Genomic DNA, 16,496 nt, shown 5'->3' with positions numbered 1-16,496 from the left:
TATGCAAGAAATATTATATTTGAGTCATCTGGGTAACTTATGTGCTGTAGCAATACTTCCTGATAAACATGTATTTTTGTTTATCATGTTAATTTCTATTTTAGTTACCCTATGGCTATATCCCTTTGGCCTCCTCGCCTCAGATGTCTGTGTAATTACCCTACTATATGTTCTCTCTATTAGAACACTGACTAGCAGCAAAATCAAAGAGCTTTGATGTGATCCAATGCTCAAACATAAGAAAAAAGCAAATACAAAAGGCGCATGATTGCGGGTGCATTTGAAAAATAGCTTTATTAGAATGATATAAAAGCCTAGATACATTCTAGACATCTGGATCTGGTCCATAAGCAAGAAAGAGATGTATAAATATTAGGTACATTCGCTCTAAAGGTTAGGCATGTTCTTAGAGGAAGTGTTAATGAGCAGGGGAAAAGTGCATGTAGAGGATATCCTTCTGAGTATGAATATTATGGTCAAATTTCATCCTGTAGGCATGTAGATCAATGTACATTTGATGAAAAAAATACTTCTCGAGACATGTTATACATTCAGAGAGCTTTAAGGTGAGGCAACTTCTTCTTCTATTTGTCAACATTATGGTTAAATGAAAAATATTCTCAATACAAAATAAAGTGTATTTGGCTATGATATAGAAGAGTACTGTGACCCAACCACAGAAAGAAATTAAGAACGGAATTTAAGGCAAACATCAGACTTCAATTTACTTTTTTTCCCCATCTGTGCATGTATGCAAATGTGCATGTGGTCGTCTGCTTTTCATTAATAGTTTATTTCAGTAAGGACAGACATTTAAGATAGCCTTAATATGATCAATCAATATATAATCAGTATTTCTGAAACAAGTGCACATTCAGTATAAACACATACTGTGTTTCATTTCACAGTGGAGACAGACAAAACAGCAAAGAAAAGATGGCAGTCAGCTCTATGTTTCTACTGCCTTAATGGAGTCCGGGTCGTCACTGTCATCTTCGCTGTGAATTGGAATGTTTTCCATGCCAATCTTTCCCATGGCGAAGTTGATGAAGACCTGTGAAGGTTGAGTGATAATTTAAATGCCATGCAAACATAAAAGACAATTATATTTCTCTGTACTCTGATTTGTTAGTTAATCTGCTGGTCAGTCCCCCCCCCCCCTTCAGTCTGCCTATGGTATCTTCCAATCCCAGAGCGCCAGGAGGGCAGAGTGGTTGAAGAATATCAGCACTGGCTGCATATAAAGCTCATGGATTCTCTCTCTAACTCATATTCCATTTATTTTCCCTCAGGCGTACCCTCTGTCAGTTTCCCTCTGCCTCTTTTAAACTTTCTCAACTCACTCTTTCACTCCCACTCGGCTTTCTTCTGTCCCCGCTCCCCCCCACCCCTCTGCTTCTCTCATCTCCTGTCCCTCTTTTCTGTCCCTCGCTGCCACCTACCCGCCCTGACAAAAACCTCACACTAGTTCTCCCTCACTCTCTGTTTGTGCCTCGTCTCTTTTTCTCACCTCGTCCAGTGTGGTCTGGCTCACTGAGAAGTGTTTGATCTGCAGAGCATTCTTATTGGACTCCAGCTGGTCGAAGATGTCAGCCACCCCTCCCGGAGCAACTGGTACATGGTACTCCACCATAGTGGAGTGCTGGTCCTGTGTGTTGGGAAAGAATGCACAAGTACAGGGTTAAATATTCTGAAATAATATGCTCGCTGTGTAACCAAAATTCTGTAAAATACATTGAAAGGCAGTTAATACCAAACTAAGTAAACTAAACATCTAATATCACACCTAAAGAAAAGGTGCTTGCTCAATCTTTCAATAATACAAGTATAAAATAATTTGCAAGGGGGGGAAGTCTACAGTCTTTGTAAGTCTTTTTACAGTATACTCTGCTATAGTAGACATCAGGGTTTTTGACTCCAGTCCACCTCCATACTGAACAGGGAGTCAATCAAAAATGTACTTGCTAGAGTATGTGTGAGCCAGAAACAGAGTCTGCCAAGCCACAAATATTTTTAATGTAAATCTTGTAAGGCTCTCTGCCACACTGGCAGGTAAATGTTTGTACCGAAATAGACGTGATAAAAAACTGCCGCGTTGTGGTGTCAGTTTCGGGCGAGCAACTTCTCTCCATAAATATAAATGTAGGTCTGTCCTCTGCTGTCAGTGTCGGAGTTTGACTCACAAACGGGCAGACCGGGATGTTGCATTCAAGTGCACGTCAACTCTGAAATCTACACGGCTTTGTACGGAAAAGCGCATGGGCACCTACAGGGACATCATGGGGCATTCAAGTGCACCTCATTAACTCAGAAATCAGAAAAGTGAGTCTCTGATCGCTGAGTAAAACAGGAACGTTTTCATTTTTTTTCTTATTATTCTTTTAAAATAATAACTATCCCATTAATTTCTACACAGGCAATTTTAAAAATTCTATTTTCTATTATTCTATTTTAACTCAACCATAATTTAGTTATTTTATTTGTACAATTATCACGTTTTTTTTTACAGCAGAACTTTTTTGGAATTTAATATTAAAGATGTCAAATTTGAGAGATGTGATGTTAATTAATTGATACAATGTTAGCCTCTCTGTTATCGTGGGACCCCTGACCTGACTTAATTAAAAATCAGATGCCGACATTGAGTAAAAAGTTTGAGAATCCCTATACAGTGTAATGCAACCCAATACAACAGCTCTGCCAGAATTCCACTTTTCCAAAGCTTATAATTTTTCAGTTTTTGCTGACAGTCAGTAAGGTAATAATTTCTCATGTTTATTTTTCAGGTTGTAGAGGATGGTGGTGTTTCAATGGAGTGCATTATCCTGAAAGGTGTCCCTAGAATTCTGGTCCTTTCATATGTAAATGCAGCGGACGAACTATTAGAAACATCCTTCAATATAATGCAGTCCAATTTGACACCACAGGAAACTACAACCATAATACCACAATAAACATAAAGTGAAATGAATAACTCTCTGATACTGTCAATCAAAACTAAACATTGTTATCTTTGTAAAGGCAGACTTTGTGGCAGAGCTGTTGTATTGGATCGCATTATATTGTACAAATGCACCTAGTGAAGATGCCAGAGACTGTGCGTACGTATATACTGAGTTTCTGGAATGGGACAGACTAATACCTGGAACACAGCAGGAAAATGTCCACATGGGTAGTGAGGTATTAAAGACAATAACACATACTGATTGTATGACCTCCGCCAAGGTTATGTTTTCACTCGTGTCTGTTTGTTGGTCGGTTGGTTTGTCAGCAGGATTGAACAAAAACAGCTGAACGAATTTCCACGATACTTGGATGGAGGATCGGTCTCGACCCAGAACAGACCTCATTAACTTTTGGTGTGGATCCTGATAAACGGACGGATCCAGGAATTTTTTCTCACTTTCTTTAACATTGTGCGTTTTTTGACATTTTTGTTAATTTCTCAGGAAATAATGCATGATTCTTGATGAAGAAAAATGAATCAGATTTGAATATTGTTTTTCATAGAGAGTAGTCTTTTTTTGCCTGCTATATGTCAGCAAAAGGCATAGCAACTACCACCAATGTGCAGCTGAGATACTAAGGATTCAGGGAGATGCCAATGGTGATTAGGCTTGATTGAATTGAAGGGGACTTTAACAGCAAACAAAAAACAGCAACTGGGTTATAAACATGATGGAGCATTTAGTCATATTTCCCTCAGGAGTTGGCGAAGATGAGTGAATAACTGACATACATTCATCAGGTGGACAGAAACACATCTCCAAATAAAGGCTAATGTTGCTTCGTACCTGTTGGACATTTGCCTTAACAACTTTATAAGATGATAATATCAGCTTGTTCCGCTATCCCACAGTGGCAAAAAAGGTCAATCTAATGCTGCTTTAAAAACAGCAGCCAGCTCAAGTGAGGCTTCATAAGTACAGCTGGGATTTGAATATCATAAATGATTTTAGCAGAAAGAGAATGATCCATACGACTACTTCAACAACTTTTCTGCAACATTCCACTGCAACATTGGTTTAACCTTTTCTTTCTTCTCTACCAAGTACTCTTGACTACTTTGGATGGCTGGCATCGCTCACCTTGAGATAAGTGCTGGGGAATCGGCGCTGCATGAAGCCAGTGATTGCCTCTGTGTCACAGGAGGCCTCTGCCAAGTACATCTTCACAGTGAACCCGCTGCCGAACCTGAGAGAAAGGAGATTTTACAAATAAAGCAGTGTTATTACATGTCTGAAGGGTTGAGGTGGTGTTGAGGGGAGGGTACACTGCTCTTACAAGTAAAATTGAGTATTCAGTTGAACAAAGGACCACAGGAGGGGGGAGAACAGGAGGCTGTGGAGGCAGGAGGTTGGGAGGGAGCAGTAATGGCTGGATTGGAGGATGAGCAGAGGTCACTAACCTGTTCTTAATGTGCTGCAGGGAGCCAAGGCAACAGAACTGTCCTTTAACCATGATGGCAAGACGGCTGCACAGAGCCTCACACTCCTCCATGCTGGAGACAAACAGAGAAAGTCAAAAGGTCATGCTAGGACAGTAATTAGCCATGCTCGCTTGTTAAAAATACTGAAATTGAACAATGTATATGTCAAATGTTTGTCTGTGATATCCAAAGACAGGCTGTTCTCCTCTAACCTGTGAGAGGTGAGGACCACGGCACATTTTCCTTTCACTTCTTCTGAGATGATTTTCCACAGGTGACGCTTGGTGCGAGGGTCCATGCCAGAGCTCGGCTCATCCTGCAGGGGCAGAACGAGGGATGAGAAAGAGTATAGCAGGAGGAAAGAAAGAGAGGAAGGTTGAAATCAAGACAGCGAGACCAAGGGTAAACAAACAGTTAATGGGGGAAGGCAGAGTGTTGCCAACAGTGTGCAGTGCATACAGAAGGCGAAGGGAAAACGAGGGCAAGGCGAACAAGACAGAGTAAACGCAAATGTAAAAATAGGAAGGGAGATGGGAGGCCCAGTGTTGAAGAAGAACCCAAAAAGGGGAAGGGAAGAAATGAAGACAAATTCACGAAGAAAAGGAGGAGGCAGAGGGAAAATTCCCAAAGAGGATGGGGAAATTAAGAAGACACAGAGAGGAAATAGGAGAGAGAGGACGAGAAAAGAGGATTTGATTGAGACATAAGGTAGAGTCTAAGCTGAAAGTTACAGGGAAGTCTCCCCTCGGGTAAGGCTGAGAAAACAGACTAATCAACTATATGAGATCTGTCAAGTCTGGGGGATCAATATCTACTTTACTTCAAAGACCCTTTCGGGAGGAACAGTAGTGTGTAGTTAGTTTAATATTTGCTGTCTGGTGGCTAGTTAGGCAATTAAATGTGCAGCGATGTGAGCAGGTGTGTCCTCACCAGGAGCAGGATTTGCGGATGCCCGATGAGAGCCAGCGCAGTGGAGAGCTTCCTGCGGGTGCCGCAACTGTAGCCGTCAGTTATGATGTTGCTGTGGTACCTCAGCTCCAGCCTCTTCAGCAGATACTTCACCACCTTTAAAGGAAACATTCAGAGGGATTATAACGCGGGTCAACAACATACCAAACACCATATGAAGAGGGATTACTATTACTCACTCATTATTCACCAGAAGATATTACCATGAAACCTAGCAGTTTTCTGACATTTTAGGTTTAAATATGCAAATAAGACTATCTAATCAAATATGTGCTAATTTGCATTAACAGAAATCTGGAAATCAAGATTTTAATGTTATTCCATTTGTCTGAAACAAGACATGGAAGTTATGGATGCAAAGTAGTTTTATATCATCGTTTATGATACTAAGACGTTTTGTTCAGCAAGATAATCCTCACAGATGAACTCCACTTTAATGATTTTTTGAAGCCTTCGAAAAACTAACGTTAAGCTATAAATGAAGTACACTGCGGTCGCATGACTTTAACATCATCAACACTAAGCGTCTTATTAGAATATTCTATACACACTTTACCATAAATTGATCGATCTACAAGTTGTCCTCAACAAGTCCTCAACAACGACCGCCTTTTTTAGGACACCTAAATGCTTTTTAATTCAAACTCGGTGTATTAACTGACATGTTTTATGTTGTAGAACAAAACGTGAAAATCTTTTTAAGCTTGTGTCAACCACGAACCTTATATCAGGCATCTACTGGAAAACCCATTAAAAAAAAAACATTGATTTTGAGACGTGGAAACTGGAAACTTCCTACACACTGGACCTCCAAATGAATATTAGCGGTATGTTTGACCTTTTAAAGTGGCAGGACAGGACGCAGCTTTTACATGTGAGATTTCAAAGCAATATTTAGCATCAATTAAATGATAAATTATAGTATGGACAACCATTGCATGCTAGTTTATAAATACAACAATAGTGATTGATTTCCCCAACATAAACGCACCAAAACCCCTTGTATATGAGGCTAACATGCAAAGACATTAAGAGGAAATTATAGTAAATGTAAATAATAGAAAATAAAAGTAGTAGAGGCAATAACATCTGCTTTGCTTTCTTCCACATAGGTTTATATGTAAACCCACGTCTGCTGAAAACTGATAATCATTATAGGAGATATGCAAAGGTCCTGCAGTCATGTACTGGGAATCAATAGGTCGAACGATTGCCATACGTGGCTCTGTGGCCATAAAGAAACGATTTCTTAGACCAGTATCCTGTTCCCTAGTTTCATGCACATAAGGATAAAGTCAACCCCATCTTAAAAACAATGGCCCTTCACAGGAAGTTGACTTTCCATTCCTTTAATCTAACATCATCCATGGAGATGCTCTCTCTGGTGAAAAAGTCCAATAACCAAGTACACACGAGTCAGGACCTCATCACAGCAGGAGAGAGAACGTAGATTTATAGAAGGCTAATCTGAGGGTGAAGGGTGGCCCGACATATTATTGGCTACTTGATATTCACTTCTGTTATTATTGCCTCCTCCTATTCTGTCCAGTACAGCCAACACTGCAAATAACCGAGGCTCTATCTATCTGTCGCTCTCCCATGCATATTTAATTCTGTTTGCACAACAGTGATGACTTTACTTTGTGACTTTATTCCATCTAAACTCCACGCTGTCCTGAGGCTGCAGCTTTAGAGAACAGGAACCGATACAGCATGATCCGTTTGGTGCATATCATTTCATCCAGTGTGTTAAACCACATGGAAAGCAGGAATAAAAAACCTCTTTAATGGCTCATAACCATTTCAGCCACTAAGAAATCGCTCATTAATCATATAAAAATAGTGTGCTGTAAATACCGGTTCATTTTCAAATAGCTTGAAGTGATTTCCCATCGGTACGCTTTACCCTTTCACCACCAGTTGGCAAGTTTGCGAACCAGATCAATGGAGAAAGCCAATGCAATAGACAGTTTTTGCTGCTTTCACTCTGTAAGAGGATTTGCCTGATTTGTTGATTTGTCTATATGATTCTGAGTTCACAGTACCAGCTTCTAGACTTGAGTGATTAGCACTAGCAGCATGGCATATACCTGACAGGTTCAGATCAAAACATCTTGTTTTTTTTAATGTTCTCTCATAAAAGCTCCTTCCTATCACCTTTGATGTAACAGCTCATTAAGCTTGACAAAACCGTGTCAATGCGAAATGACCCCATTAAGGCTCGTCTCATTATCCACAGCTAGGGGACTGTCAGTGGGAGACAACATAAGAGGAACTCTATATATAACTTCAAGTTTGTGAATTAGCCCGACACTGATGCTGTGGCCATTATAACCATTGTTGTCACTCTCCTGACCGGAGAAGAAGAGCTGTAACGACAGCAGCGGCGGCGATTAGGGCCAGACGGATCCATTTTCTGTGCCTCACTGTCTGCGTGAGTATGTGTGTCTCTAATGTGTGCATTTGTAACGTGAAAGAGATGATCAATTTTTTGTGCTTCTGCATCCTAAACTCTAAAATTGTGTAGAGAGAGAGAGAGGCAAACACTTTTTTTCTACACATTTTCAGACACCTCAGAGCTGTTTCTCTTCTGTTTCTTTTTGAAAGACAAAAAAGAAATCAGGATGGAAAATCACAAATCACATCATCTTGTTGATTAGTTGCTCTGCAGATTCCTCTCATGTCAGCAGTGGCGGTGCGGCGGCAGGGAAAGACAGGCTCACTCGGTAATCACCACACAAGCAAGATTGATTAGTTCTCAGAAAGATAAATGGGAAGAATGAGGCTAAAGTGACATGTCAAATGAGATCCTCTCATCATCAAAGTATCGTTTAAATGTAAATTCATCTGCAGCCGAGCGTACAGCGTCCGCTTAATTCTGAAGTTTGGATTGCACGGACTGACAACAAAAGCTTTTTCCATTTTGCCCCAGATAGTACAGCTTTCAGCACACATCACTCAACACTTAACCACCTCTCATTCAGTATGCATGGATGCACCAACAGTTACTAGTCCTGCAGAGGGAGTGCACCTTTGAATTTATATCAGATCCCGTGTCATTTTGTGGACGTTGCTGTCACTACTCGGAGCTTTGAAAAGCAGCTCGGAGTCTGCATCTCTTTCTTACCCCGTCCAGCTCACTCTTTGAGATGCCTCGAATGCGACCGTAGAAGTACAAGTGCTCTTCTCCGGTGAGCAGATTGTCCAGTGCATCCACCTGAGGACAGTAGCCAATGTTGATTCCCTCGTTACGACACTCCATGATGTCTACCAACCGCCTGGGGGAATAAAAGACATAGATATTTTTTTATAAATGGCATCCACCACATGGTGTAGGAAAGATGAACATGTAGGTTGTCCTATTGACCCTGCTGTCAGCAGTGAAGTGTGCTGGGAATACCCTCCTAACATCAGCTGTAATAGGGAGCCAGACTCATGAGTACAGTGGAGGTTTATACCTGTATAGGAGAGTGTGAGATACAGCTGCTATTGGCCAAATCCCAAACCATTTACCTTCAAATTTTGGCTGATGCGAGGCAATAATATCCTTCATTTGCAGATATTTGTGTTATGCAAATTTAATCTAGCTCAAATTCATTAGACAGTGCAGCTTGGGCACCAGTGAAATTGAAATCAAAGCTTTATCCTGTGGTGGGTTTGTTTATGTCGTGTCCTCTAATGTGATTCTCATAAATCATCTCTAGTTTGCAGGACTGTTTCTTAAGTAAACAAGTATAAAAGGAGGAAAAGCAAGAGGGGAAAACAAACAAATTTCATTCTATCCTGAGTTAGTTTGCATTGTATGTGCTTGATAAAGAACAAATTAATTAATGAACAGCTTACCCATCCCAGTCCCTGATCTGTGCTGTGCCATCAGTGGGGCTAACATCTCCAGTCAGCATTTTGAAGGTGGTAGTTTTTCCTGCTCCGTTCACTCCCAGCAGACCAAAGCACTGTAAGCAAACACTCACTGCTTAGTAATCACGAAGCATTTGTCCACTTTACAGTGCAATGATAATATGATGGGCTTTTTCTAAGATTGCATAGATGTAATGGCCAATATTCAAATCTATAGACTGAAAAATTACAGAGGCACTTGGGAAGTATCTTTCCTACAGTCGTTATGAAAAAGGATATGATGATGAGTTTTCCCCCAGAGTCACACTCTCTAAGTCAATAGACCCCCCTGATCATCTGATCACTTATCACACCCTATTAACAGCCGCAACACCATAATTCATCTATATTTCTAATAACATTCAACTGTGTATTCTATTTTTCTGTACAATATTTTCCTGAGGCACATATCTTACATCTCTATTTCTAGTAGCAATACTATTTGTAAATGTAAATACATATATAGTTGTCACATATTATAGTTTAATGTACGCATCTTTACAGTTATTTTATATTTTATTACTTGTATATTTATTTGTACTTACTCTTATTTCTTATAGTCTTCTCTATTTATGTCTCACTCAAATCTCTCTATAGCGTCATATTTCAATCCTAGAAGGAGCTACTGTAATGTGCCAATTTCCCCTCGGGGATCAATAAAGTATGTCTGATTCTGAATTTGATAAGTAATGATGGATACAAAGTCTAATTATATATTACTGGCACAACAGTTCCAACAGTTTCCCTAAGACAAATCCACTTGGTGAATGAAGATTATGAGAACGTGGATATTGTTCATCCTAAAGACTTAAGGCTTTGAGAGAGAATTAAAATGAAATGTAAAATGTATCACTTTTAAGACATGATGTCTGATGTCACATGGAGGGAATTAATGTCCATGGGAGCATTATCTAGCAGCCAACTCTTCCACTTGTTTCCAAGAATTTGAAACTGAGCTGTGTTGACTTTGAGTTCAAGTTGAGTCTTCAATACTCCTGACCAGTACCTACAACTCTTAAACATGTAAGTTACTTTGTGAACATTTGTTGTCACACAATGTTGATAATAGTTAGTTATGCCATACCTCTTTTGTTATCCTACTGACTCAGATTGATTTAGTTTGCGTCAGCAATTCATATTCCCACTTTTGGTAAAGTCTCACCTCTCCTGCAGGGATGCCCACAGAGATCCTCTTGACAGCATGGATCTTCTTCTTGAATTGTTGATAGACCTTAGTGAGCTGGTTGACCTGCAGTATGTCTGAGCTGGCTGCTCCGCTGGACACCCGCAGGTGCTCAGCCGCCACATCCTCGTCCTGGTCCTCAGGAGACACCTGGGGCACCGTCTTTCTGCCACAGATCAGATGCCTGCAAAGGGAAAAGTGATGTTTTAAGTTGTTAAAGTTAATGTAACTGGCAGAGACACAGAAACAACCCATTTAATCTGTTATTGACTTCAACTTTTTATTCTCCCGCTAAATGTTCCTCTTAAACAACAGATGCTACAGGTCATGGGTTTTAGAAAATATTTTTTTTATTTCATATAATATCTTTTGATTACGTCTCATATAATAATATTAATAATTCAACTTTTTATTGTTTTCCTAAATGACTCAAAAGGACTCATTTGTATACTATCTGCATTTTTGTATCTTCACTTTAATATTCTGGGCTGCAAAAGGACTGCAAAATGCAAGGAACAGTGTCATCTTTCAGCAGAGAACAGAAGTTTGAATGTGCCGGAATACAATACACAGGAGAGGACCAAATGAAACTGATCTCATCTCTACGTTCTGCACATCCAGCATATTCTCAACTTAATTACAAGACTGGATGTTTACCATAGAAGTTCATGATTTTTCACAGTCATGATCATCATTTTTCTGTTTTCCTCACCTGACTTTACGTATGAGTAACTTGTTGAGCAGCAGGCGCAGGATGAAGAAGACCAGGCCTTGGATGAAGGAGGAGATCATCATCCAGCCCAGGGCGTCAAGGGAGAATGGGTTTTTATAGGCGTCGATGCCGTAGCCGCTGAGGATCTGAACCTCGATGTTCATCCTGGCCAGCTGCATCAGCCCGTTCCCAAAGTTGAACTGGGGGAAGATGTGGAAGGCGTAGCACAGCTTCTTGAAGATGTCCTGGATGACCTGCAGGAAGGAAGGAAGAACAGAAGAGAAGTGAGGATATAAAAACTGAGTCTAAGGTGACCTGAGACCTAATCTTCACTTCCCTGTCACTGGATATGTGAGGTATGTTTGCCCCTCACACTCCTCTGCAACTCTATATCACTGCAGCTGCAGGGACTGACTGCGTTTCATTCAACAATTAATGAACACTCGTGCATTTAAGTGTGTATTTAACTACGTCTACTGCATCTGAAGACAAGCAGTTTATGCTAACCTCAGTGTTGCGCATCGCAATTTGACCCAGGAAGTACAGAACGGAGGTGGACAAGATGGTGTTGAAGGTGATGAAGAGGTTGATGCACATGTAGGTGATGAAGGCCATCTCTGCATTCTTGAAGACGCCTGATAACAGGTACATCCAGGGGAAGGTAGCGAACCTGAGGAATTGACAATGACAGGAGACGTTAAAGTAAAAATAACTCCTCACTGCTGTGATCTCGCTTCAAATACAGGAAACTCACAAAGAGGAGCACACAAAGTGGAAATGGAACATTTATACAGTCATCCTCATCTCCCAAAATGACATGACCTTGCTTTTTCTTTCTTTTTTTTTACTGAAGTGGTTCAGGCCTTTAAAAGACTAAACAGAGCAGCTGCAAGCCTGATGAAAATAGGCACCAAAGAAATACTGAAAAGTGGAGATCGAAAAATACCACACCATGAGGAGGGTAAACATTCAGTCATGATGCCAAAAGAGAGGAAGATAAATTACTTCTCCCCTTATTCCCCTGGTGATAGAACATCCTTTTTTCTCTTTTTTTTGTTCGCTCTTTTCCCTCACATAATCTGCTTGTTCATTTGATTGGGGTGTCTGGGTCAGGGACTCAGAGAGGAAGAGGCGGAGAGAGAAAGAGATCAAGGAGAAAAAGAGCAGGGTTGGGGAAAAAAGAAAAGAGACGGACACAAACAGATAGAGCCAGACAGAGACAAAGCATCTGCGTGCCATGCCCAAAAAAAGTTGCTGGGTAGGCAGACTGCGGGTGCCAAGCCATGACAAGGAACAGAAGCAAGAAGGCTGCGGACCAGACCAGGTGGGTGCAGCCTGACAGATGGAGCGCTGTGATTATTCATTGCTTGGGAGGGAGACATCTGTCTGATAAATGAGAAGCAGAGTGCTGACTTGGCCTCCCAAGATCTCAGGCTCAGGACGAGGCAGCAGGAAACATAGGCTACTAAACTGATGTAAATAATCTCAGTAATCCAGATGTGGGGAAACATGGCATGACATCGGTTTAACGCCTGTCCAAAACCTGAATATCACTGTCAGATTGATTTTAAACACTTGGTATCTCGAGACAATAGCTAGCTGTTCATATTGTTATTGCTTTAAGTCCTGTTGCTTCGACATCCCCCCCCCCCCTCTCTTTCTCTACCATCTTGGCTTGAATAAGACAAACAGGTTGGTAGCGACTTTTCTATCAGCCTTTCAGTCCTACCACCATCTGTCTTTGCAAGGAATTCTGAAAAATGGAGCTGTGTTTGCATTTGAAGAACAGCACTCTCCTTATGCTCTGTGTTGTAAATCCAACCTGGTGGCACACACAGCAACATGCATCAGAGGCAGGAAAACACAGGGTACGTGAGGACATGCTTTGGAGAAAAACAACCCCGAATTGATCAAATGACTTCTGCAAAGGTTGATTGAGGTCGGGGGGGTTTACGATACATTGTAATGTTTGGCCGCGAGAAAACTCCTTGGATGTCCTGCTGCCAAATTAAGTTTCATCAAATCAGTCTTTTGATGCGTCTGAGTAAACAAGATATTTTTGGACGCTTCGCAGTCGTCATGCTGTTGCCGTCAGCAGTGACATCATCAGTCCACTGGTGGATTCACTGGCAGCTATGCATGCTCGCCACCTCCAACATATTTCACAGATGTAGGGCTATGGCTTGGATCGTGAGCTGCTCCATTTGTTTTCATCACTATGGTGAGGTTCATTGTTGCATAATATGTAAGGTTTTTGCATTAAAATGTCTGCAAACGACTAGACCTTTGGTAATATTTAAAACTCAGAGAAATCCATAATTTTATTCAAGGTATCAGATAAAAATGTCCGCTGTGTGATTACGGTCTATTGAGCTGCATGCTAGAGACCCCTTGCAGCAGAAATTAAAGAATGAAAGCTACAGTGTATTACAATTTAGGTTTCAGGGCCATCAGCTCAATTAGTTATTCTAAGAGTTTAACAGAGAACACAGCGCCATTGATAAAAACATGTCCAATGGGGCAAGAAACACAAGCAACACAGGTTAAAAACAAACCCTGAGGTTATATATATATAAATTGGTGAACAATAAGAAGTTTACAGACCAACTTACTGGTTCAATGTTGACCTATTTGCAGTAGTTGTGACATTGGGATTATTACCGACATCATGAATGCAACCACTTTCAGTTTTACCACCTTATAAACTAGTAACTGGCCTGGTAAAACTGTCAGCTTGTTTCTTGTCTCACCGCTGTGTTTGTTGCTCCATTGGACTCATTTCTGTGATTGAATTTTTATTTAGTCAATACTGGAGGGCAGATTAAATATATATCAGGACATTCTGTGTCCTATTGCAAATCATTAGCCCCAGCATGCATTTATAATACTGTACATAAGGTATTCTTACAGAAGCACACATACATAATACCATTTTTGATCTCTTGTGTGATTATATACAAATATATATACTATCATTAAGATGTGCTGTGTATATTTTTTTGCAGTTATGGTAGTTTTGACTGATGCTTTTTTAGTTTATGTCAGGATGTGGGGTAAAAAAAGACCATGGGATCCATTTTTAGTGATGTTACAGTGTTTTCAGTTCTTAGCACTTGGTCACTACAATGTTATCATAACTGATAGAATGAAAAATGCAGCATACAGTGGATCTCAACAGTTGATACAGTGGCTTTGTCTTTTAATATTTTTGATTTTTCAGCCTCAAATCACATTTGGTCAGCAGTGTCATGAACAAAACAAGCCAAAAGGACCAACAATACCATACACTGACGGACATTTTTCAGTAGGCCTTGTAAATAAACCCCCTAAAATTAACACATCATAAGATTACACAACATCCAAAGATTTTGTGAGGCCAAATTACTCACCCAAAGAGCACCAGAAGCATGGTGATGGCACCCAAATTTTGCCGATCTGTGAATGCTGGAATCTGGAAGGCTGCGAACACACCTACAGTCAGGGTCACAGGGATCAGATACATGACCTGTGGAAAAAGACAGAATAGGATGCAGCAATGTGAAGGCATACCATTTAACTGAAAAGTCTGGTTCCATTAATAATGAATCAATGCATTAATAATCATGTAAAGCTATGTTGTGCCATCAATTAATGAATAAGTTATGAATTAAGTCTGGATAGCTTTAAAAAAAGATATAAAGAGAAGGCAATGTTTTGCATATGCTGTTGCAATCTAAAATTAAACACGAGGCAGAGACGTATCATCAAGTATGATTTTGATTTTGACACAAGGGTTCGACTACACATAAAATGTTCTTTTGGGTCTCCTTTTGGGGGATTAGAGGATGTTACCATGTCATAAAAGAAGTTCACAGCCCAGTAGAAGGGCTCGCTGATGCCAGCGATGTGCTGCAGCCTCTTGGAGCCGCTGTGGTGCTCGCTGACTTCATAGATGGCGAAGCTGGCTGTCGTGATGGAATAACCCGTCAGCACACATATAGCCACGAGGAGTTGGAGCATTCCCTGGACACTGTGAGGAAAAAATAGGAACATTCAGATCAGTTAATCAGTCAGTTAATTATCAGTCATGTCTTTAATAAGTAAATTATTCAACCACATCGACTCTAATTGGGGACGCACCAATAAAATAACAGTTTGGCATATAGAATGATCCTCAGAAATCAACTCTCTCTCAAAAAACACTTTAAAAGTTTGCCTACATTGTGTTGCTTTAATTGTCCAACTCTCCCAGAATGTGTCTGCTTTGTTGACTTTCTTCATCAGCACTATATTTTCATTAAGTTGCCCAAAAAACACACCTCGCATTCTGGATTTTTTTCACCCCCGAATTAGTTTTCACAACATCAGCTGAGCCGCGTGTTGAGGAGGCTTGTCGTTAATCACGTAGCCTATCGAAACCAACTCGGTACCGGATGACATTGCAGCAATCAGGTGAATTTACAGGCTTGTATGAAACAGCAGTAGGCCGAAATTAAAATAGGAGAGGTTGCATCACAATCAGGAGGGATGTAATACCAGAGAACATCTCTCTCTCTGTGTCCCTGCAGAGCATGTGTGAATGTCAGTAGACAGAAGGGGCAGAGCAAGGGCAGATTATCCACTGGGTAATCTGTTGCAGATGGCATCATTCTCTCAGATGGATAAAAAAATAAAAAGTAAAAAATGCTAAAATATACTAGGATGGCCATTGATACACACAGAAAAGAAGGTTTATATTTATACGTTTAGGGTACATCGGGGCAGTACCCTCTAAGGCACAGCTGTTGTACCCTTGACATTGGGACTTATTTAACTTAAAGATCCCAGTCTATAACCTCTGGTGGCAATTGTGTACATTAATTCAATTTAACAAAAAATGACCTTTTAAAAAGGGCACATTTAGAAAAAAATACTGCTTGAGAACAAGGTACACACAGTTACCTTGATGTCCAACATTTAGACCTAGTGGGTGCATTAGTGTAGATTGTAACTTGGGGGACAGAAATGGACTCCTACTATACCCCTATTTCTGACAATGTACCTGGGCGGCCCAACCAAGCAAAGTATATGTGTGGGAAACACTGGCTTTTGTGACAGGGAAACAAAGAAATCTTCATTATAAAAAATAACTGTTTTAAAGTCTTTAAAAAGAGCACATTTAATCATACAAATTTATGAGACTACCTTTAAAATGACCTTCTTTCACATGAAAAAGTTTCTATTTTTTGAAAAGTAACGGCTTCAAAAGCCTTTTTAGCCTATTATGCAACTACCAACTAGATGACATGAAATTTTTCAGTTCTCACAAACTGGTAAGTAGCTCATGA

At 40.3% G+C, this 16,496-nt stretch overlaps 1 protein-coding gene across 1 annotated transcript in view; it reads right to left on the bottom strand.

Moving 5' to 3' along the window:
* Positions 1–949: 949 nt before the first annotated feature.
* abca12 (ATP-binding cassette, sub-family A (ABC1), member 12) overlaps positions 950–16,496 on the bottom strand; it is an 84,836-nt gene continuing 69,289 nt past the window's right edge. The window contains exons 64-76 of the mRNA XM_073473149.1: positions 15,022–15,199; positions 14,580–14,695; positions 11,698–11,860; positions 11,191–11,444; positions 10,458–10,662; positions 9,242–9,351; positions 8,526–8,676; positions 5,360–5,494; positions 4,642–4,745; positions 4,409–4,501; positions 4,089–4,194; positions 1,511–1,648; positions 950–1,054 (exon numbers count right to left, since the gene is read on the bottom strand). Coding sequence (XP_073329250.1) covers positions 950–1,054; positions 1,511–1,648; positions 4,089–4,194; positions 4,409–4,501; positions 4,642–4,745; positions 5,360–5,494; positions 8,526–8,676; positions 9,242–9,351; positions 10,458–10,662; positions 11,191–11,444; positions 11,698–11,860; positions 14,580–14,695; positions 15,022–15,199 — 1,858 coding nt within the window. The remainder of the gene's footprint in view (positions 1,055–1,510; positions 1,649–4,088; positions 4,195–4,408; positions 4,502–4,641; positions 4,746–5,359; positions 5,495–8,525; positions 8,677–9,241; positions 9,352–10,457; positions 10,663–11,190; positions 11,445–11,697; positions 11,861–14,579; positions 14,696–15,021; positions 15,200–16,496) is intronic.

Source organism: Pagrus major, chromosome 9 (genome assembly GCF_040436345.1).
Source record: "Pagrus major chromosome 9, Pma_NU_1.0".
In the NCBI taxonomy this organism is placed as follows: domain Eukaryota; kingdom Metazoa; phylum Chordata; class Actinopteri; order Spariformes; family Sparidae; genus Pagrus; species Pagrus major.
Note: the sequence above shows the minus strand (reverse complement) of the source record. Positions and strands in the feature narration are given on the sequence as shown.